The sequence below is a fragment of the Pseudophryne corroboree genome, chromosome 1 (genome assembly GCF_028390025.1).
Source record: "Pseudophryne corroboree isolate aPseCor3 chromosome 1, aPseCor3.hap2, whole genome shotgun sequence".
NCBI classification, from domain to species: domain Eukaryota; kingdom Metazoa; phylum Chordata; class Amphibia; order Anura; family Myobatrachidae; genus Pseudophryne; species Pseudophryne corroboree.
Genome location: NC_086444.1, coordinates 782,010,201 through 782,033,742, shown reverse-complemented (window position 1 = coordinate 782,033,742; position 23,542 = coordinate 782,010,201). Strand labels below are relative to the sequence as shown.

Sequence of the window (23,542 nt, the reverse complement as noted above, 5' to 3'; positions counted from 1 at the left end):
AACTGGAATGATACGCCAGTATTCTGAGAATTATACGGCAATGTCACAGTAATTATATGCCAGTGTCACGGGAATTATATGGCAGTATCACAGAAATTATACACCAGTATTCCGAGAATTATACAGCGATGTCACAAAAATTATACGCCAGCATCATGGGAATTATACGCCAGTATCACGGGAATTAAATGGCAGTATCACATTAATTATACACCAGTATCATGGGAATTATATGGCAGTATCACAGCAATTATACGCCAGTATCACGGGAATTATATAGCAGTATCACAGGAATAATACGCCAGTATCACGGGAATTATATGGCAGTATCACAGGAATTATACGCCAGTATCACGGGAATTATATGGCAATATCACAGGAATTATACGGCAATGTCACAGGAATTATATGCCAGTATCACAGGAATCATATGTCAGTATCACCGGAATTATATGGCAGAATCATGAGAATCATACACCAGTATCACGGGAATTATATGGCAGTATCACAGGAATAATATGCCAGTATTCCAAGAATTATACAGCATTATCACAGGAATTATAAATCAGTATCACGGGAATTATATGGCAGTATCACAGGAATTATACGCCAGTATTCCGAGAATTATACGGCAATATCACAGGAATTATACTCCATTATCACAGGAATTATATGCCAGTATCACGGGAATTATATGGCAGTATCGCAGAAATTATACGTGAGTATACCGAGAATTATATGGCAATATTACAGGAATTATACAGCAATGTCACAGGAATTATACGCCAGTATCAAGGGAATTATATGGCAGTATCACAGGAATTATACGGCAATGTCACAGGAATTATATGCCAGTATCACAGGAATTATATGCCAGTATCACTGGAATTATGTGGCAGAATCACGAGAATTATACGCCAGTATCACGGGAATTATATGGCAGTATCACAGGAATAATATGCCAGTATTCCAAGAATTATACAGCATTATCACAGGAATTATAAATCAGTATCACGGGAATTATATGGCAGTATCACAGAAATTATACGTGAGTATTCCGAGAATTATATGGCAATATTACAGGACTTATACGGCAATGTCACAGCAATTATACGCCAGTATCACGGGAATTATATGGCAGTATCACAGGAATTATATGCCAGTATCACGGAATTATATGGCAGTATCACAGGAATTATACGCCTATATTCCGAGAATTATATGTCAATATCACAGGAATTATACGGAAATGTCACTGGCATTATACGGCAGTATCACAGGAACTATACGCCAGTATCACAGGAATTATATGGCAGTATCACAGGAATTATACGCCAGTATTCCGTGAATTATAAAGCAATATCACAGGAATTATATGCCAGTATCACAGGAATTATATGGCAGTATCATAGGAATTATATGCCAGTATTCCGAGAATTATTTGGCAATATCACAGGAATTATGCGGCAGTGTCACAGGAATTATACGCCAGTATTACAGGAATTATACGCCAGTATCACAGGAATTATATGGCAGTATCACAGGAATTATACGCCAGTATTCCGAGAATTATACGGCAATATCACAGGAATTTTATGCCAGTATCACAGTAATTATACGCCAGTATCACGGGAATTATATTTCAGTATCACAGGAATTATACGCCAGTATTCTGATATTTATACAGCAATATCACAGGATTTATAGGACAGTATCACAGGAATTATACGGCAGTAACACTGGATATATGGCAGCAGAGGACACCACCACTGTGACTGGTCACTGGACTGATTCTGCACAAGACACTTCCCCTGGTCTAATGCAGGACAACACAGCACCACTGAAAGGGATTTATAGAGCAGCCAGCAGCACTGGGGACATATAGCAGCAGAGGACACCTACACTGTGACTGGCTGGAATGATGCAGCATAAAACACTGTGACTGGTCACTGGACTGATTCTGCCCAAGACACTACACCTGGTCTGATGCAAGACAACACAGCAAAAATGCAAGGGACTTATACAGCAGCCAGCAGCACTGGGGACATATAGCATCAGAGGGCACCAACACTGTGACTGGCTGGAATGATGCAGCATAAGACACTGACTACACTGGACTGGACTGAGCAGCACAAGACAGCACTAGATTCGCCACCCCACTTTCCCGCCCCCACACAGACACTGAGGACAGAGACATGTTCTCTCATTACACTCTCCGAGACTGGAGTGAAATTGGCCGGGACATGTGGCTTCTTATATGGAATCCAGACCCCGCGAGAATCTGACAGCGGGATGATGACGTTTTGCCTTTTTCCGAGTCAGGCGAGAAAACCCGAGCCTGGCTCGGATCTGGACTCAAATGGTCCTCTAATATATATAGAGGAAACATGAGCACATTTATATTGCTATGGCAACCTATCTATTTTCAGGATCATGCATTGCAAAAGAGCCATATAAAATGGTTATCAGGGAAATATGGGTCCAAACAGTGCTAATAGGGAGCTTAAGAATCTATCCTGGATCGCTGGCAATATTAACATAAAGATCATTTACTTCAGATTGCATCTCGCCCGACCGGAAGTGGTATTATCTGGAAGTAGGGCACATGCTGGGTGACCGCATCTGCTTTGCCGGAAGTCACATCACCCGGAAATGATGAGAGAGCCATCTTGGATGCAGGTGAAACGGATGCTGGAATGCATGCCGGGAATTCCCATAAGGCTTCTGACAGTGAGATCGAATTGGAGTCCGTTGCCATGGCAAGAGTTCAGCTTTACAATAGGTTTTGCACTCTACACACCACCCACACTGGAAAAAATGGTTGACATATGTGGCGTAGATTCATATGCACTTGATGACAAGCTAGAGGCAACAGGACATTTCCTTGGTTTATCAGATTTGTCTAAAGGTGGGTACACACTTGCCGATATATCGGCCGTTCTATTGAGTAGCCGATATATCGCGGTCCGTCGGCCAGTGTGTATGGGCGATATGTCTGTGAACTCTGCCGTTCACAGACTTATAGCGACGGCCCCGTAGCACAGCCGACGGCCAATATATCTATAGATATATTGGCACATCGCTGTGTGTGTATGGGCGACCAGCCGGGCGCCCGTACACATGCTGCGGCAGCCGGCGGTGATTGGCAGCTTGACTGTGCGGGCGTGTGTACACGCCTGCCCAGTTCAGAAGGATCGGCCAGTGTGTATGCACAGCACACTGCCCGATCCGTCCATAGATATATCTGCTGATCAATTGATCTGCAGATATATCTATCAGTGTGTACCCACCTTTACACATATGGGTTAAAATTCCCAAATACAAGTAGTAAAAGACAAATACAATTCCAGAATATTGCGCTACTGACTAGGGATGACTAGATACAGTAGAGATGAGCAGGTCCAGTTCATCAAGAACTGAACCCACTCGAATTTAGCAATCTGAGCCAGGATCTGAGTCCAGCTCAAGTTTTCCTGCCTTACTCAGATCCCAAAACAAGGCAAAACGCCATCCTCCCACTGTCGGATTCTCACAGGTTTTGGATTCTATAAAGATCCCCGGTGATCAGCGCCATTTCACTCCAGCTGTGGAGCTTGGACAGTGCAGACATGTCTGTTGTTAGACAGTGGATCGCTCTGTGGTCTGTCTGTTCACTCCAGCACTAGAGGCAGCTTCCCTGCTCTAGTGTTTTCCCTCCCAGTGTCAGCTCAGTGCAGGAGGAGGTGCTGCTTAGTGCACAGTCAGAGAGCGTTCTTCCCAGGAGAGACAACTGCACTGACGTGCAGCTTCTACTCTCCTCAGTGTGTGACCTTATCTACTCTGCAGCCGCACCCTGTGTGTATACAGCTGTATCCTGTGTGTAGAGACGCTGTGTTACCACTGTACTGCTTCACATGTATGCTATGAGTTCTGGCCGCTTAAGGACATCTTCTATATACTACAAGCTGTTTTCTCTGTTATATGAATAAACCAATCATCCTGGTTAAGTGCCATTGTGTGGACTAACATCCCTATCCGATACCGCCACACTCTGCCAACATCTGTGCTCTGTCCATCCAGCGGTGCTGTGTTGTGCATCAGAGGTGCTGTGTTGTACATCAAGGGGGTGTTACAGTGTCCTCCAGGGGTGCTCTGTCCATCTATCCAGGGCTATGCTCCAATGTTAAAAAAAATAAAACTAATATCATAATCTAGTTTAAAATTAACAAATATTTTTTTTTTCTTGTGCTGTATCCAAGTATCCAGGGGCTGCTGTGTCTGTACAGGGGTGCTCTGTCTGTCCATCCATGCATCCATCCAGGGGCTTTGCCTCAGTGTTAAAAAAATTAAACTAATATTTTATTAATTTAAAAAAAATATATATTTTTTTTGTGTGTGTAAAAGTGTAAACTTAAAATAATAAAAGCTAAAAAGCCTAAAATATAATTATTATTTTAATTTTTATTTTTGTGTATGTGCTGTACTCCAGTGTGCCGAAAGAGATTTCTCCTTTGTCACTCTCCTTTGTGACTTAGGCAGTCGCAATCAGAAACACCCTACAGAAAAATTCCACAATTTGGGAGGGGGGTCGCGTTGGTGTTTCGGGGTGGCATTTGGGGGGAGAAAGTCCGGACAACACAGGCGTGTCTGGACCATTTGAGGTGTGGCCACGGCAGCTGCATGACATCACATGCAGCCACTGCGACCCAAAACATGTCGGGTAGCCATTTGCCTAAGCAGTTAGTCTGTGTAAGAAGAGGGCAACCCTAAACATGCGAAAGCATCGCTGTCTTGCGGTGCGCTCTCATATTTGCAGTGGAGGGGGGGCAGGACCCGGCATGTCAGAATAAAGGGTTGTAGATGTGCGATTTCTTGCACATCTACAACCCATGCGGAATTAGGCCCTGTGTCACTACGGGTGCCACATACAATGCGGTCTCTGATCAGCTCCTCGGTTATGACTCAAATATTGCATTTTTTTGCCAAGAGTCTTACATATGATTGTATATTTTCCCCAGTTTTCTGATTTATGGAATTGCATGTTTGTCTGACCATTATGACATTTTTAACAGGTATACAAATCTCAAAATTTTTGCAAACAATACATTTGGGTCCTCCTTGTCTTCCCCCTCTGTGTTCGCTTTGATAACTGCCTCTGCTCCCGCCAAGTTAAGCAATGTATAGGCTTGTACCGTATTCAATTTGTCAGACAGTCCAGCAATGCGGTACACAGCCAATTCTCTTCTGAACTGCACCCAACTGTCAGTGATATTTTCATCAAACATGAGGGGGTCAACGCAGCGGAGTCCTTGAGCCATGGTATCCTACGTCTGTCACCATGTAGATGTGCAGTGATTCACAGTGGTGCAAGTATGCGGGTATGCTTTGGTACAGAGTACCCTTAAGAATTGGGGAACAGATATGCAATACCACCTGCCACACACTTTGCACCCGTTACCGCCATTACCACAATTATAATGCACCACAAAGCAACAAGATCATGGCTTCCTCCTCTGGCGGCTGTGGCTGTTGTGAAAAGAGGAGCCTGATTGCACTTTCCCGCAGCATCCCTTGCTGGTAGCAGCAGTGCAGCTGGTTCCATTTACTCGGCTCATGTGACATATCGGCACTGAGCCGCTATTGTTCATCACAGGCTGGGCTGCCGGGCATGTCTCTGGCTTCACTGTGTGGGGTAATTCAATTCTAATATAATGTGGACACTACTATATATTTCTATTATTATGGGGGCAATACTATATATTTCTATTATACCAGGGGCACTACTGCAGTATATTTTCCTGTTATAATGGAAGCATTACTGTATATTGTTATTAAATTGGATGCATTACTATATATATTATTATACTGGGGCATTACTATATATTTCTATTATACTGGGGGTATCCCTATATCTTTAATTATACTGGAGGCAGTACTATATATTTCTAGCCTTGCCTCCAGAGTGCAAAGAAAAGGGGCTGTGTCATGTAGCCATGCTGCTAGTGTCATGTAGCCACTCCCACTAGTGCATGTGGCCATGCCTCCTCACAACACATGGCCACACCCATTTGTCAGGCACTCAGTACCACTAAGAAAATATGTTTACTTGCACCACTGGCAGTGAATCAATTAAGACTCAATGGGGGAGATTCAAATGTTTTAAAAGTCAGTTGGGTGTCTGTTTTTTCCTATCTAATAGGGGGAAAAAAGACACCCAACCGACTTTTCAAACATTTGAATTCCACCCAATGATTCTGGAGTGCTAAAGAACACCTTTACTTGTTTTCACATCAGGAACGGAACTAACCAACAGGAAACCCCTTCCCAGCATGCTTACCCCAGAGATATTCCAATTCTACAGGATCCTAGCAGGATACATACTGTATCTACAGAAACTTTAACATACATGCCTTACATAAAAGCATACATGGTGATGATGATGATGATGTATAGATATATATATTTTGAGATGTAGCCATGCTTATTGTGGCTGCATCTTGCTGGCACGGGCACTTTCAACGTGGCTAGGCATGCCCGCACCAAGCTGAGCAAGGCTGCATCTTTTACTACCCAATTCACTTTAAATTTGCACCTAGATGTTGCCATGATGAGTGTGGCTACATCTGTATATCCTTCTTATTTTTCTTCTTAGTATTGAAGAAAACTTCTGGAGGCAATGGGGAGGACATGTGGTCCATAAAATTATCATTCAGATAAGCTTAAATCTGAAACTTTGGGGTATGGGGCAATTTGAAGGCATCACTTTAATTAAAATACAGTATATTTAAATATAACCAATAAGTAACTATGCATTGTAAATAAATGGATCCGGTCTCTTGGTCGACCGTAACAAGGTCAACACTATCTAGGTCAACCACTATTGGTCGACAGTAACTAGGTCGATAGGATTTCTGGGTCGACGGGGTCTCTAGGTCGACATGTTAAAAGTTTGACATGAGTTTTTCACAATGTTTTCTTTTTTTGAACCTTTTCATACTTAACGATCCATGTGGACTACAATTGGGAACGGTAACCTTGCCTGAAGCATGGAGGGCGAAGCGAGTGCAAGCAATTGCACTAATTGGGTTTCCCGGTCACTCTACGAAGAAAAAAAACACTAAAAAAACTCATGTCGACCTTTTGACCTGTCGACCTAGACCCTGTCGACCTAAAGACCCTGTCAACATAAAGACCCTGTCGACCTAGTTACTGTCGACCAATAGTGGTTGACCTAGACACTGTCGACCTAGTTACTATCTACCTTCCATACCACACCCATAAATAAGGATATTGTACGAAATACTGTATACACCAAATAGAAAACATCAGAACGTGTGTCTTTTGATGCAATTCTTAAGGCTAATATACAGTACTAACTGTTTCATAGCTTTACTCACCATGATTTTCCAGCAGTAGAGTCTTTATCACATCATAGTATGACAGTGGGCTGTACTAGGCTTGAAGCCATTTAAGGTCGATTAAGGCTAATGGGAGGTTTTTGTAACTTTAGACAGCTAGTGAAAGTAACGTTCCTATCTACTGTAGAAAGGATTGAAGAAAGACGTGCAAATGTCTACCGCTGGGAAAGTAAGCAGAAAACAGCAAGCTCTTTTGTAATTTGCTATAAAGTTTATTATAATTGTGTGTATATATATATATATATATAAATATAAATATAAAATATCAGATTAGTATCATAATTATGTACTAACTGGAGATATTGCATTTTAATGGAAACTATTATTCTCTCTGCTGTCTACTTTTTTTTCATAGAAGGTAATTTTAAAGTAAGACTAACAAGATAGATATAGTCACAGGTTTTCACGTACAGTAACTACCAAAAACCTCCAGCTTTTTTAGGACTCCACACAACTTATTGTTCCATATTGTACTTTATTTTAATTAATATTTTCATGTTCTGTACATTACTTCTGCTGTGTGATAACTTAGTCAACAGTTGGGGAGGGATCCAATTTCAATATTTTCCATACTTCATGAATATTCCATTTATTTTTTATGGAATTCAAATTAAATGTATGTAATGTAAATAAAAGGTAACAAGCACATATTTATTATTATTCCCATTGTAAGTTCACAAGTATTCAATATATTAATTTGCATTTATTGTAACTCAAAATACAGAACTACAATTTATGTACTAGAAGCTTTAAACTCTTAATTAATTTAAGGGTTTCTGACTTAAGTTAACATACAGTAAATTAAGTATTTTACACGTAACTCCTTTTAAGGCAGCATAAGCATAAGAAGTTGCAATTATATGTAAATACAAGGTCAAAAAGGTCAAATATTTAATTAATATTTAACACTTAACACCTTCCCTGAAAGCTCATAAGTCTTCTAGTAATCAATTTGCCGGCTGTCGGGATCCTGGCGGTCAAGATACCGACATTGGAATCCCGACAGCTGAAAATGCAGACAGCTGGAATATCGGCGCACAGGGGCTATTCCCACTCTGTGGGTGTCTATGACATCCATAGAGTGGGAATAGATCCTGTGGTGAGCGCAGCGAGCCCCGTGCCTGCAAGGGGACTAGTAGCGCTCGCCCCGCTGCCGGCATTCATGTGGGTGGGATGCCGACAGCTGGCATCCCATCCGCTGGGAATACATATGCATTCCATTACCTAGTAATTCATTTAATTTAATAAGACTTCCTTATTGTATCCTCAGATAAATCCATTCCTATAATGCAAACATACTGTATGTTACAGTATAAAAAGCCTTTGATACTCTGAGAAGCTATAATATTATAAGTACAAAATTTGGGTGTGGTTCGTTTTATCGACAGTGTCTAGGTCGACAATGTTTAGGTCGACCACTATAGGTCGACAGTCACTAGGTCGACATGGATGGAAGGTCGACAGGGTTTCTAGGTCGACATGTGCTAGGTCGACAGGTCTAAAGGTCGACATGAGGATTTATTTATTTTTGGTGTCGTTTTCTTCGTAGAGTGACCGGGATCCCAAATTAGTGCACCGCGTTCGCTCGCCATGCTTCGGGCATGGTGCCTTCGCTCCGATACCGCTTCGCTCGGCACACTTTACCGTTCCAATCGTAGTCCACGTGGATCGTTAAGTATGAAACCCCCCCAATTTTTTTTTAAACTCATGTCGACCTTTAGACCTGTCGACCTAGCACATGTCGACCTAGAAACCCTGTCGACCTGCCATCCATGTCGACATAGTGACTGTCGACCTATAGTGGTCGACCTAAACATTGTCGACCTAGACACTGTCGATCTTCAGACCGGATCCCACAAAATTTAGTACATTTGAGCTTCTGCTTTTTCATTGAGTGTAAAGATTAACATAATTGTTTAATGATACACATGTTTTATTTATATATATATATATATATATATATATATAAAAATATATATATATATATATATAAAAATATATATATATATATATAAAAATATATATATATATAAATATATATACATACATAATATGGCAATGCCACTAGTTTTGAGTTGTACGTAGTGTAACTTTGAATATGGTTACATATAGTTTGTTTTATAAACTGCATGTGTTGTAGCTAACATACTGTATGCATCTTGCATATATCTGAGTGATTCTATATCAGACCCATCTCAAACATTTCTCTCCATCTGGAGGCAACAGGGTTAACGCATGGATTAGAACTGTCTTGAGGGACTGTCAGGACATGTACTGTAGCCAGCATTAGACCATACGCAGTTATGTGTATGCCAAGGGGAAACATATCAGTCTTATCTCTCTTACCTTCTGTACTGTAGCTGTAAGTACCAACGATAATAACTATAGGAAGAATAATAGAATTAAGCACTCAACTGTAAATTACCAATAAATTGCCTCTTAAGGGAAAAACAGTCAGTCATCAATTGTTCTTTTTATAAATGATTCCAACTCCTTCTCCACCTCCAAAAATCACCCCACAATGTGGAAATATGTAAATAAACACAAAAAGAACATATAGTGTAAAGCTGGCCATACACCTACAGATTTATTGTCAGATCTGGCTGGTTGGAATAAAAATCTGGTAATGTATGAAAGCAAATGACAATTGACTATTTGCTCCCAAACACTGGAAAACAGACAAAAAGGGTCAATCAGACAAAATGGTTAGATCTTGACAATGCTAAATTCCCTTGTCGTATAAACAACCCTTTATGAAGCTAAGAACACTGTACGCTGTTTACTTAAGAAGTACCGTAATGGTACGCTAGTTGCGTAACGATCGCTCAGCCGTAGGCGAGACGCTCAAGCGTCACGTTCGCTCACGGCCCAGCAATCACAGGACACGTTATTGGCTATGACTAGAGTAATGATTCGCTATGGCGTAGCGGACGCTCGAGACCACGAGGAGATCACCAGCGGCGCAGACGCTCACAATGCTATACCTTTATGTCTAAACCTTATACCAAAGAAATACACAGAATACCTTAATGTGAATACAGGGTGTAAGTGCAACCTTGTGTAACCTGACTAACTACAAAGCTGCTTGAGCGTCACCGACGCTCAAGTGAACACTTAACACTATAGAAAATACACAGATACTGGTTTAGGTTCCAAAGCCTATTAACTGTATTATATCTAGTATACTTGTAAAAAGGGGATAACAGTACAAATGATACACTACAATATAACAGAGACTTCCTAACCACAGAACTAAACAATACTATCTAATACAATACAATACTAGTCTAGGGGAGATACGAGAGAGAGAGAGAAGGGAAAGAGAGAGAGGGAGACGGAGAGAGATGAGAGAAATTGGCTCACAGAAAGACAATGATAACGGAGAGAAACTTACGCACAAGGGTAAACGATCGCATGCGCCTGGACATCCAGCACCCGATTTTCAGCAATGAGAACCGTTGAAGAGTGAGAGCTGGATGTGGTCGGCCTGCCTATTTATGCCCCACACACAATGCAATCCTACAGTCCCTACAATCCCATTGTCCATTGGACGTCGGAATTCGGCCCTGCATCATAACAAAAGGTCATAGGTTGATTCATACAGGTGGGCTGTGACGATTTCAAACAGCTCAGGTGGGTGGGGAACTAGGTTTCCCGCCGCATACCTGAGTATGAGTAAATAGTAGAAATGGACATAAACTTCTTATGTCCATAACTATTCGCACGAGCGATTAATACGCTCCAAACCAACACCGGAATATTGCTAATTAAATACTCTTCCGATGGGTACCAAACACTGCTGTATGATTCCTGTTAGACCCTTCGTACGATACAAAGAGGGATTCCTTAGCTCAGGGACCTTCTATATTAACCAAACTATCAGAAACTATCAAAGGGACCATGATCTATAAACTACATTAATTGTGAAAATATGTAACGAATGAGTCGCACGCTACGACTACATAAACTCTACCGTAAATACGCATACCGCGCCTGCGAGTGCACGCTATTGCGGGTATGCGCCTTCACGGGAGAGCGTACGCATGCGCAGCACGGACCAGTGTGCGGTGCAAATATGGCAACGTGCATAGAGACATTTTTCTGACTTTGACAGTCCACCCTTTGGCAGTCAATAATAACTGCCACAAAACATTTAAGGAGAAAAATGCAAGTCAGGGGTTAATTGATTTCCATGGTTGGGTAAGGGAGGAGAGAGGAGAAGGTGTGAAGAGGGTATGACCTAGTGAGATAGCAGAAGCATGTGTGTATGAATCCATGTTTGGAGGGTCATGTATCATCGTGCCGTACGTGTGGTAAATCAAGCTTCGAGGTATTGCGAAGTATACATTTGAATTCCTTCTTATCCTGTGGTACAGGTCTGTGGATGGGCTGTCAAACTTTACCGAGCTCTTTTCGGATTTTGAACAAAATGGGGAGCACATTTTAGTTGATGATACATGAATGGGGGAGGTATGTGGTTGCTGATATCTGTGCCTGTATTCCCTATCGTCTATGTGTGTCATTACCTGAGGGTTGTAGAGATGAAGATAAAGAACACTTATGGAAAATGCAATGATATTCTATGTCAGGGAAATGTACATCTGTCGTCGAAGTTGTGTTCGGTATCTGTTGAGAGTCGTCTTCTTTGCGCTGTATTGCTCCTTGGGCATGAGCAAATAGCTTTGTCTGAGCCATCAGATTTACAAAAAATGTTGGGCTAGCGTGAGTTTAAAAGTACTAGGGAAACTGGGGATCCATGGCAAAGTTCATCAAGTGTCCATATTTAAAGTTGTCAAATCTTCTTCTTTGGTCAATCCGTTGTCTGTATACATCTCGTCTCGTCAGCTTCCTCGTCCAAGGGGGTCTTTGTATCTTGGAGAAAAGCAGAAAAACAGGTGAAAGAAACGGACCGTATAATCGCATTTTCATCACATCCTGGTTTCTATCATTGGGTCATAAATCAAATCCAGGTTAATTACGGTTTCCTCACTCCTCAAGCTCATCACTTTTGTACTTTGTTTGCACCTCATTAAAGCCTGTCCGCATCTAAATATCAATCCAATCGATATAACGACACCCAAGATACATAGTAGAAACTTTCCAACATCCATTATGACTCCTTGAGCCCAGTCCCCCAAACCGGAGAACCAATTTCGCGGGTTCAACCATGACACCCAACCAGTCAGCTCATTACCTACAGCAGCAAGGGTGAGATTGTGTTTTCGACGAAATTCCCACTTCAATTGGAGAATATCGTCCATCTTTTGGTCTATGACCTCTACCGGATCCTCGGTGCTATTGGTGATATACGTGCAACACTTTATGCCGTACTGTGTTGCTAATGTAACACAATATCCGCCTGTTACTGCTGTAAGATAATTAAGAACCATCCTATGCTGAACTAGTTCTGTTTTATAAGCTTGAAGCTCTCTTCCAGTGTATCTAAACGTGTCATCATACATTTCAGTGATATTATCTAACAAATTGGCGAGTGCGGAAATGTATCTATAATTCATCACTCCCCGAGCGGTACGAGTGAAATCTAACGCTACCAGAACCTGAATCCCGGTGGATTCATGGATAAGATCAGAGGCCGGATGCTCTAACCTTTCTGACAGTTGTCTTTTAACTCGGTGCTCGTAATGAGTGTGAGTATAAGGAGCTTGGGCACCACGGTGTATGTCCTTCATTTTGTCATGTGTAACAGTCATCACTTCAGGCAATACTTTTCCAATATAACACAATCCTTCAGAGTTTGGGGCAAGCCACTTGTACGCCTTTCTCCCGCATATGAAATATGCGTCATCGGGGAGAACATATGGGACGGAGAAGGACATGATCATGTTACAAACCTTCCAGGTGAAATCTCCTGACCCTAATTCTTCCATCTGCTTAATGCACGTATCAGTTTGTACGATATGTGCACAGTATCCTGGTGATACCTCTCCAACTCTAGTAATCCTATTTCCTAAGGTATATCGATACCGAAAAGATTTTCCTCTACTGGCTATGTGGCGTACCAGCTCTGTATCTGTAGGCATTCTATCTGCTCTGTGTGAAAAGGTCATGGTAAGGTTGCTCCATGACACTTCCCAATTTCCCGGTTTTCTGGGATTGGAGATATTGAAACATAAGAGGGACCTATCCACATGGTATTGGTGGAGCTTCAAACTAGGAGGGCTGGAGATATTAAACCTCCGGTCCACCGGTCTCCCACCACTTAGCTCAAGTACCTCCCCTAACGTTAAAGGAAATGGTACTAGCCCTGATTTGCTGTGACCCTGAGGTACTTGAGAGCATACCCAACAATCTGTTTGGTTTAACACGTTACCCACTAAGGAGTGATAGTCACTCAATGGATGCCGGTCTATATGGATATTAAAACTAGATTGGCATTTCTTTATGCATCCATCTTCAACCAGATTATCACAGAGCCTACAGATACAGTTTTCTTCAGCTAACAATCCATCACAATTTCTTCTATCGGATCGTTTTCTGATACTCGCCTTTGCTTGTTGGTTTGGTTGATCTTGGAAAACTACGCCTCCATCATCATAATCGGAACCCATTCCAGAACCTCTCTCGACCTCTATGGTACTCTCGCCGGAACAGACTGCTCTGGTCAACATCATGGTTAACATCAAAATCCGGATCACAGTCTCTTGGGGCAAGTCCATCTTTGAGGAGGAAATAGAGAAGAATGAGAAGGGGGAAAAAGAAATTTCAAGGAAGAGGGGATGGGAAGTGGAGAAAAACAATAAAAGGGAGAAGGGAGTCGACAACTGCTTTCGGTCTTCAAGGCTCAGGTGCCGCCTCAGTCCTCCTGGAACAGACACTCCAGTGATACAACCTCTACCGTCTGTTCCTTATCACGGGACTTCTCTGGATCAGCAACCTTTTTGCAGTGGGATGAATGGACCCAAGTCTCTCTCTCAGCCACCTTCAATGCTGTGGTGCTAGTCAATAAGACCTGGTATGGTCCTTCCCATCTATCAATAAGACAACCTGAGCGTAGAAAATTTCGTATCATTACATAATCCCCAGGTTCAATGTCATGACAATTACTATCTGGTAAATCAGGAATCATCAACTTCAGATTATCATTTTGATTCCTCAACTGCTTACTCATGTTAATCAAGTACTTTACAGTTACTTCATTGTTACATTTCAAATCATCCTGAGGGTTAATCATGACATGCGGTTGTCGACCAAACAAGATTTCAAAAGGAGACAGATTAAGAGGGGACCTGGGAGTGGTTCTGATGCTATACAAAACAATGGGTAAAGCTTCTGGCCACGTCAATCCTGTCTCTGCCATTACTTTACTCAATTTATTTTTAATAGTGCTGTTCACTCTTTTGACCTTCGCACTCGCCTGTGGACGGTATGGAGTGTGCAGCTTGCTATCAATTCCCATCAACTTACACATTCCTTGAAAGACATCACCTGTAAAATGGGTACCCCTATCACTTTCAATGATTCTAGGGATACCATATCTACATACAAATTCCTGCACAATTTTCTTAGCGGTAAACATAGCGGTATTTGTAGCTGCTGGGAAAGCTTCGACCCAATTCGAGAAAACATCTATACAAACAAGTACATATTTCAAATTTCGACATGGGGGTAATTGAATGAAGTCAATTTGTATTACCTGGAAAGGGCCGCCGGCAGGTGGGATATGGGATGGTTCTGTAGGTATTGCTTTTCCAATATTCTTTCTCAGACAGGTAAGGCATGACATTGCTCTTTTACTCGCATGAGAGGAGAATCCTGGGGCGCACCAGTATGCTCTTACCAATTTGCACATCCCCTCCTTGCCTAGATGAGTCAGCCCGTGAGCTGCTTCAGCCAGACATGGAAGGTATGCCCTGGGGGCCACTGGTTTACCATGTCCATCCGTCCAGAGCCCTGAGGACTCCTGGCCATATCCCTTTGCCTTCCAGACTGCTCTCTCCTGTGTGGAACACAAATTCTACATCTCACACAACTTTTGTGTGTTGATGGTATTAAATACCATCAGTTGTGTGGTGTCTGTCTGTATGGGGGTAGCAGCTGCAAGCTTTGCGGCTTCGTCTGCTCGGCTGTTACCAAGGGATATTGGGTCTTGGCTATATGTATGTGCTTAACATTTGATAACAGCCACTCTGTCGGGTTCCTGTATCGCTGTTAGAAGCCTTTTTATGTGAGCTGCATGCGCTATCGGTGTACCAGCCGCCGTCATGAAATTTCTGAGCCGCCATAGGGCTCCGAAATCATGTACTACCCCGAAGGCGTATCTAGAATCGGTGTAGATATTGGCTGACTTACCCTTTGCCAATTCACATGCTCTGGTTAGGGCGACCAGTTCAGCAACCTGGGCTGAGTGAGGTGGGCCTAGCGGTTCCGCTTCTATGGTGCCTTGGTCATCTACGACTGCGTATCCAGTACACAAGTCTCCCGAGTCTGACTGTCTATGACAACTACCGTCCGTGTAGAACGTTAGTTCTGCATCTTCCAGTGGATTGTCACTGATGTCAGGCCTTGCGGTAAAATTTTGGGTCAAATATTCCATACAATCATGTGTACCTCCCTTTGCATTAAATCCTCCTTCCCCATCACTCTCACCTTCCACCCTTTGTGCCTGACCAGGCACACCTGGGAGAAATGTTGCAGGATTTAATGCACTGCATCTCCTTATGGTGATGTTTACTGGGGCCATTAATGCCAATTCCCATCTTGTAAACCTTGCTGATGAGACGTGTCTGGTTTGGGCAGAATTCAATAAGGCAGATACCGCATGTGGTGTATGGATTGTGAGGTTGTGGCCTAGCACGACATCTTCGCTTTTCGTCACTAGCAATGCTATCGCCGCAACGCTACGCAAGCATGTGGGGAGGGATCGCGCTACCGTGTCTAGCTGGGCGCTGTAGTATGCGACTGGCCTGCTGGCGTCACCGTGTTTTTGGGTTAGTACACCTGCTGCGCACCCAGCACTTTCTGTTCCGTATAGTTCAAAGGGTTTCCCATAGTCTGGCATACCTAGTGCTGGTGCCTGCGTTAGGCACTGTTTGAGTCTCTCAAATGCTGTTTCGGATTCGTCTGTATGCGAAATCCGGTCAGGTTTGTTTGAAGAGACCATTTCCTGCAAAGGTAACGCCAATATGGAAAACCCTGGGATCCAGTTACGGCAATACCCACACATTCCTAAAAACGTCCTGATCTGTTGCTGGGTTTGTGGCAGTGTCATGTCTCTAATGGCTTGGATTCTATCAGCGGTCAGATGTCTCAGTCCTTGTGTTAGACAGTGTCCCAAATATTTTACCTTAGTTTGGCATAATTGTAACTTGTCTTTGGAAACCTTGTGACCTGTGTCTGAAAGATGAAACAGGAGCTGTTTCGTATCCTTCAGAGATGCTTCCAGTGAATCTGAACACAGTAATAAATCGTCCACATACTGTATCAATACTGATCCACTGTCTGGTTGGAAAGACTGTAAACAATCATGCAAAGCCTGAGAAAATATACTTGGACTATCTATGAAACCTTGGGGTAACCGAGTCCACGTGTATTGGACTCCTCTGTATGTGAATGCAAACAAATATTGGCTGTCAGGGTGCAGAGGTACCGAAAAGAAAGCGGAGCAGAGGTCAATAACAGTGAAAAATTTGGCAGTGGGAGGAATTTGCATTAGGATGACAGCTGGATTAGGCACTACGGGGAACTGACTTTCAACTATTTTGTTAATCCCCCTTAGATCCTGCACTAGCCTGTAACCCCTCCCCCCACTCTTTTTAACAGGGAAGATGGGACTATTGGCTGTGCTGGACGTTCTTACCAGAATGCCCTGTTGCAGCAAGCGTTCTATTACTGGGAAAACTCCTAACTCCACCTCTGGCTTCAGAGGATACTGTGGGATTTTTGGAGCTATCCTACCATCTTTTACTTGTACAACTACTGGAGCTACGTTTGCCATTAATCCAGTGTCCTGTCCATCTTTTGTCCAAAGTGACTCTGGTATCTGAGAGGTCATCTCTTCTACTTGGGATGGGTTCCTATTTGTCATAATGGAATGTGACATTAATTTTGATGGGGAGTCTAACATGTCTCGTACCTCCTGAGCGTGATTCTCAGGAATGTCCAAGAATACACCTTCAGGAGTACAATAAATGACGCAACCCATTTTACATAGTAAGTCTCTCCCCAGGAGATTAGTTGGTGCCGATGCAGCCAGCAAAAAGGAATGCTTGGTATGCAAAGGCCCTATTGTAATCTCGGCTGGTTTGCTAACAGGGTAGTGCTGGACTACTCCTGTTACTCCCATGGCTGGAACTGTCCTACCAGTGGTTCTCATGCCCACTGTCGAATTTATCACTGACTTGGCCGCCCCTGTGTCTACAAGAAAGTTTAAAGTTTTACCAGCTACATTGATTGCAATCTCTGGTTCGCTTCCAAGACTGGCAATCAATTTAACTGGCTGCAGATTACAGGTGTGGCCACACCCCTATTGGGTATGCTGACCTCCCTGAATCCCATTGGCAGCAACTACTTGTGGGGGAGTTAGCTGGGAACTACCAGAGGCCTGCCAGTCTCTGTTCGGGGGATATCTTTTTGTTTCCCCTGTATGTGGCTCAAAACTCCGCCTCTGTGGACCCTGCTCCCAATGTCGTGTGTTGTGTTGTTGTCTAGGGGGTTGAAAAGATCTTTGTACATTCCTTGTTCTACATTCTCGTGCAAAGTGTCCCGGTCTGTTACAAGAAAAACATGTTATTACACTTGCCTTACCCACAGGATTCGGTGGTACATACGCAGGCTGCCTTGTGGTCAGCGCCTGTATACTTACGGACATCAACTTATCACTTTGCGACTCCCTGTGTCTAGTGATGTTTTTGTCGTGATCAACAGCAGCCTCTCTCAAGGTGGACACTGACAGACCTCGCCAACATGGTTGTGTGGTCTGTACCCTAGCTTTTAATGTTTCTTTCAAACCATCCATCAGTACAGATACTGCTACTTCTCGATGGTTTGGGTTGGTCTTAATGTCTTCTATACCAGTGTATTTTGCCATTTCTGATAGTGCCCGGTGGAAATATTCTGCTGCCGTTTCGGACTCCTTTTGCTTAATGGAAAATATTTTATTCCATTTAACAACGGCTGGGAAATACTCCTTTAGCTGTAAATTTATCCTTTTTACATTATCCTGGTCGTACACATCTGTAAGCGGTACATCTTTATCTAGTCCACAATCAGCCAAGAATTTAACTGAGTCGACATTGGAAGGTAAGCAAGCTCTTAGCACTATCTGCCAATCCTTATTATTGGGCTCTAAAGTGTTTCCTAGATCCCTGATGTATTTTTGGCTTGCCACTAAATCTTTTCTGGGGTCTGGGAATTCAGACACTATGGTCCTCAATTCCATTCTAGTGAACGGGCAATACATGGCAATGTTCCTGACGGGTGTGGCTCCTGATGCATCTGTTTTCCCATTGGGAACTACTATCACCTTTACAGGAGCAATTCTAACAGCCTCATTCTGCGTAGATTCTACAACTTGTGGTACAATTGTTTCAGTGTAATGCATGGTGCCGTACTTACCCGTTGACACGACCTCACCTATCCCTCCGCTAGGGGCCTTAACTAATCTCGTGGGTGGTGCAGTTCCTACTGTGGTTTCTGATATGGTGGCCGCTAGAGAGAGCGCTGAAATTGTTGCCGAATCTTCTTCTTGATCACACTCCTGAGGAAGGTTCAAAACAGGGTACATCTTGCACGGGTTAATACTTGCATGAGTTATTTGGTTAACATCATTAACATTTACAGGGTTACTAAGAGTTTGTGTTTTACAACCCAGTGCGTTTCTCTCCGTAATCAGCTTCTCTCCTGCAATGTATGGTGGAGGTGGAGCTGTGGCTATCAGCTTCCTGACTGCCCCAGATCCCGCCGCCAGAGCCAAACCTCTCTGTATCTCACCTTCCTGGTGCCATAACTGTAAGTAATCATGATGCTGAATTCGTCTCTTTGTTGATTTTACGAGACATATCCTCCTCCTTAAATTTTGTAACACGTCTGGACTGAAGCTACCTATTCTTGGGAATTTGTCCCTGTCTTGTACAGTCATTCTCTCCCATTCATCACATAAAGATTCGGTGTGACTTCCATATTTTTCACACATTACATATCGTGCCGACCCAACTGGTCGGTTCACAGAATCAACCTGAACCAGGGTTGATCGCCCCCTACCTGAGCAACTGGCCCCCATAGTCTGCAGGTGTTGCTTAGTCCTCCTTGGATTTCTGTATCAAGGTTTTCAGCAAGCCTTTACAGACAACCAAATTACTCCACAGTAGGCCGGCGGTGGCGGTTTACCGAGTACCCCACTCACTCGCCCACCTCGACCAATACGACCTGATCACACCGATATGGTGCTGGCGTACTCGATACAGGGCCCCTATGGAACCTTCAGTTTACTGGAACATATGAGGGTTACCCGCAGGACACTTACTCTTTCCAGTAAAGGTGGGGTTGTTAGATAGTTCCTGAGTGACCAGCGAACTTCCCTTCCAAAAATAAAAAATTACACAAATCACGTCAGAATGTACAGATAGCGTTTGTGACCACTTTACTCTAATGGTATTAGGTCAGATTACTAACTACTGCACACAATTACGTGTGGTCCAATCGTTCAGTACACAAGCACTACTTGTCATGTACTGAAAGATCAATGGAATCGATGTTTCCGGCCGCGATTCCTTCAGCAAGAGCTTATGGCCTATATGGGTTCTGCACCAACACCCCAGGCGTTGTGCCACTGGACTTTTATAGCGGACCTCTTTAGTACCTTACGACCTCCTGGTCTTGTTACCTTCTGTTAATGACCTCCTGGTCTGTTACCTTATGGTCCGCTATACTCTAATGCTCAAATATTATTTAACCAGGGATGCCTCCCTAGCCACCGTATATGTCACTTACACGTGTGTCCCTTGACGAGTACCCGACTTTCCTTTTGGTTCCACCTTAAAGTTATATAAACTTTTGTATACAAAACCACACTCACTCAACACATGTACACTTTTGTTTCTATATCTATTTCTGCGCAGAAATTGTCTTCAGTCCAACAGTGTTACTAATTAGGAGCAGGATCTGTTAAGCTAAATTTCAGATTTTTCAAAAAATAGATTTGCGTTATTTACCGCGTCGCGTTATTTACCGCTGTGCGTTACTTATCGCCTTTGCGCTAATTATCGCTTTGCGCTAATTCAACTTTTCGTGACTTGAGCTACGTTGCGTAACCAGACGCTACGTTGCGTAATGTACGCTGCGTGCGTCTGCCGTTTGGATTGCGTACGCAAGTCTTTTGTTAGGGACACGTGTACGCAAAACAAAGATCCACCGTAACACAATTTCTACCTTTATCAATGTAGATGATCTCTGATCATCTACCGCACACCACACTGACTGTCTTATCTCCCAGACAAGCCGTGTGTTGGTCTATACTTTAACTATTACCTCTACTATGAAATAACAGCAAATCTCTTTTTGCACTTTCTATCAACTATAAAACTTGGCAAACAGGAATAGTGATATACGAAATTTGAAAAAGAAATACAGATAAATGTATGCGTGCGTGTATACGCAAGACAGAAGAAAAATAAAACAGTTTTAAAAGACACAAGCGTTTTGTTCTTACTTCCGGTTCCCGGATTCCTTCAGCACTCTTTATCTAAGCGAAGCAGACGCTTATCCAATCAGCACTGCAAGGAATATGATCCCGCCCTTTGCTGATGGATAATGTCTGCTGATCTACCTAGTGCAGATATGAGAAGGATAGGACGAGTCCCCAATTGACAATGCTAAATTCCCTTGTCGTATAAACAACCCTTTATGAAGCTAAGAACACTGTACGCTGTTTACTTAAGAAGTACCGTAATGGTACGCTAGTTGCGTAACGATCGCTCAGCCGTAGGCGAGACGCTCAAGCGTCACGTTCGCTCACGGCCCAGCAATCACAGGACACGTTATTGGCTATGACTAGAGTAATGATTCGCTATGGCGTAGCGGACGCTCGAGACCACGAGGAGATCACCAGCGGCGCAGACGCTCACAATGCTATACCTTTATGTCTAAACCTTATACCAAAGAAATACACAGAATACCTTAATGTGAATACAGGGTGTAAGTGCAACCTTGTGTAACCTGACTAACTACAAAGCTGCTTGAGCGTCACCGACGCTCAAGTGAACACTTAACACTATAGAAAATACACAGATACTGGTTTAGGTTCCAAAGCCTATTAACTGTATTATATCTAGTATACTTGTAAAAAGGGGATAACAGTACAAATGATACACTACAATATAACAGAGACTTCCTAACCACAGAACTAAACAATACTATCTAATACAATACAATACTAGTCTAGGGGAGATACGAGAGAGAGAGAGAAGGGAAAGAGAGAGAGGGAGACGGAGAGAGATGAGAGAAATTGGCTCACAGAAAGACAATGATAACGGAGAGAAACTTACGCACAAGGGTAAACGATCGCATGCGCCTGGACATCCAGCACCCGATTTTCAGCAATGAGAACCGTTGAAGAGTGAGAGCTGGATGTGGTCGGCCTGCCTATTTATGCCCCACACACAATGCAATCCTACAGTCCCTACAATCCCATTGTCCATTGGACGTCGGAATTCGGCCCTGCATCATAACAAAAGGTCATAGGTTGATTCATACAGGTGGGCTGTGACGATTTCAAACAGCTCAGGTGGGTGGGGAACTAGGTTTCCCGCCGCATACCTGAGTATGAGTAAATAGTAGAAATGGACATAAACTTCTTATGTCCATAACTATTCGCACGAGCGATTAATACGCTCCAAACCAACACCGGAATATTGCTAATTAAATACTCTTCCGATGGGTACCAAACACTGCTGTATGATTCCTGTTAGACCCTTCGTACGATACAAAGAGGGATTCCTTAGCTCAGGGACCTTCTATATTAACCAAACTATCAGAAACTATCAAAGGGACCATGATCTATAAACTACATTAATTGTGAAAATATGTAACGAATGAGTCGCACGCTACGACTACATAAACTCTACCGTAAATACGCATACCGCGCCTGCGAGTGCACGCTATTGCGGGTATGCGCCTTCACGGGAGAGCGTACGCATGCGCAGCACGGACCAGTGTGCGGTGCAAATATGGCAACGTGCATAGAGACATTTTTCTGACTTTGACAATCTAGTGATGAGCGGGTTCGGTTTCTCGGAAACCGAACCCCCCCGAACTTCACCCTTTTTACACGGGTCCGAGCCATACTCGGATTCTCCCGTATGGCTCAGGTAACCCGAGCGCGCCCAAACGTCATCATCCCGCTGTCGGATTCTCGCGAGATTCGGATTCTATATAAGCAGCCGCGCGTCGCCGCCATTTTCACTCGTGCATTGGAAATGTTAGGGAGAGGACGTGGCTGGCGTCCTCTCCGTTATTGTTGAACTTGATTGTGCTGTGCACTATTGCTTAATTGTGGGGAGGGCTGGGGAGCAGCTGTATAATATAGGAGGAGTACAGTGCAGAGTTTTGCTGATCAGTGACCACCAGTTATCCGTTCTCTGCCTGAAAAAAACGCTCCATATATGTGCTCAGTGTGCTGCATATATCTGTGCTCACACTGCTTAATTGTGGGGACTGGGGAGCAGCAGTATAATATTATATAGGAGGAGTACAGTGCAGAGTTTTGCTGACCAGTGACCACCAGTATATAATATATAGCATTACGGTACAGTAGGCCACTGCTGTACCTACCTCTGTGTCGTCATTAAGTATACTATCCATCTACATTCTATACCTGTGGTGCATTTTAGTTTTGCAGTTTGCTGACACAGTGACCACCAGTATACTATATATAATAGCAGTACGGAAGGCCACTGCTGTACCTACCTCTGTGTCGTCATTAAGTATACTATCCATCTACATTCTATACCTGTGGTGCATTTTAGTTTTGCAGTTTGCTGACACAGTGACCACCAGTATACTATATATAGCAGTACGGAAGGCCACTGCTGTACCTACCTCTGTGTCGTCATTAAGTATACTATCCATCTACATTCTATACCTGTGGTGCATTTTAATTTTGCAGTTTGCTGATACAGTGACCACCAGTA

General features: G+C 43.2%; 2 protein-coding genes across 2 annotated transcripts in view; one reads left to right on the top strand and one right to left on the bottom strand.

The window, feature by feature from the left end:
* The window catches only part of LOC134945135 (rho GTPase-activating protein 17-like), a 127,018-nt gene extending 119,609 nt beyond the window's left edge, over positions 1-7,409 (bottom strand). Inside the window, exon 1 of the mRNA XM_063934266.1 lies at positions 7,377-7,409. The gene's annotated coding sequence lies outside the window, so the exon portion shown is untranslated. The remainder of the gene's footprint in view (positions 1-7,376) is intronic.
* A 74-nt stretch (positions 7,410-7,483) lies between these two features.
* LOC134910239 (alcohol dehydrogenase 1) overlaps positions 7,484-23,542 on the top strand; it is a 110,480-nt gene continuing 94,421 nt past the window's right edge. The window contains exon 1 of the mRNA XM_063918057.1: positions 7,484-7,566. Coding sequence (XP_063774127.1) covers positions 7,549-7,566 — 18 coding nt within the window. The 5' untranslated portion in view covers positions 7,484-7,548. The remainder of the gene's footprint in view (positions 7,567-23,542) is intronic.